Source organism: Osmia bicornis, unplaced genomic scaffold (assembly GCF_907164935.1).
Source record: "Osmia bicornis bicornis unplaced genomic scaffold, iOsmBic2.1, whole genome shotgun sequence".
Classification (NCBI taxonomy): domain Eukaryota; kingdom Metazoa; phylum Arthropoda; class Insecta; order Hymenoptera; family Megachilidae; genus Osmia; species Osmia bicornis.
Window position 1 is genome coordinate 637,767 of NW_025791328.1, and position 1,005 is coordinate 638,771.

General features: G+C 68.6%; 1 protein-coding gene across 1 annotated transcript; it reads right to left on the bottom strand.

Annotated features, from left to right (window-relative positions):
* Positions 1-354: 354 nt before the first annotated feature.
* LOC114881410 (uncharacterized PE-PGRS family protein PE_PGRS3-like) lies at positions 355-771 on the bottom strand. Its single transcript, XM_029198194.2, has one exon. It carries the CDS (start codon positions 769-771, stop codon positions 355-357), a length of 417 nt encoding a protein of 138 aa, XP_029054027.2.
* Between the last annotated feature and the right edge of the window lie 234 nt (positions 772-1,005).

Consider the following 1,005-nt stretch of genomic DNA (forward strand, 5'->3'; position numbering starts at 1 on the left):
GCGCACATCCAGGACCTCAAGCCGTGCCCCACCATCGACGACAGCCAGGTCGCGAGTTGCGAACCGCGAGAAGACGTTAAGCAATTCACCACCAGGAGGAAAATCCACGAGCCGCGATCTCGCGAGGCCAAATAATTCGCGACTGAATATATAACGAGCCGAGGGCCCGCGAATCAACATAAACCGAGCAGCAACCATGCCGCAATTAAGCAAAGCGATCAAGGAAGCAGCTACGACGCTGGGCCACCACGACCCACGGCCAGCCGAGGCGCGACCCCGGATTATCCGGGTCCAAAAGATAAGCGGACCGATCCGCATAATGGGGCCACCCGCACGCATTCAGCCACCGCCACGCTAGCCATCCGGGCTCGACGTGGCAGAGACCATACCCTCGGCCGCGCAGCGGCCGACACAAGCAGAAGGGTCGGAGGCCCAGCCTTCGCCTCCCCAGCGACAACACCGCGTTGCCAGGGTGACACCAGCAAACCGGGTCAGCGCTATGGCCAGGGCAAGGGCCCTAGCCAGGGCCACCCAGAGGCCCACCAGGGCCACCCGGCCACCACCAGCACCGCCGACCCCGCCGCCAGCCCGGCCACCAACAGCGCCGCTGACCGCGCCACCAGCCGCGCCACCAACGGCGCCACCGGCGGGACTGACCGGACCAACGCCTGACCTGCCAACCCCAGCGGCCCTGCCACACGCACCACCGGCTACACCGGCGAGCCCTCCACCGGACCCACCGACGCCAACCGGGATGCCGCCGCCGCCCATCACCGGACTCCCGGACCGACCACGCCGTCGAAGTGGGCGAACCCGCCGCCCGGGGACCCGTATAGCGAAGCCGGCAGCCGCCTCTGCGGCCCCCGCCGCAGCCGACCCAATCACCGGGACCGGCCAAGCCGCCACCGCAACCAATCGCCCCACCGACACGCCAGTCCCAGAGGCCGTCACCGTCACCACCGGGAGGGCGGACGAGGCCGTCATCCATTGCGAAGGCCTTTCCCG

What these genes read in the sequence shown, in the direction of transcription:
- LOC114881410 (XM_029198194.2), bottom strand. Translation starts at nt 771, where the DNA reads ATGGGCGGCGGCGGCATCCCGGTTGGCGTCGGTGGGTCCGGTGGAGGG.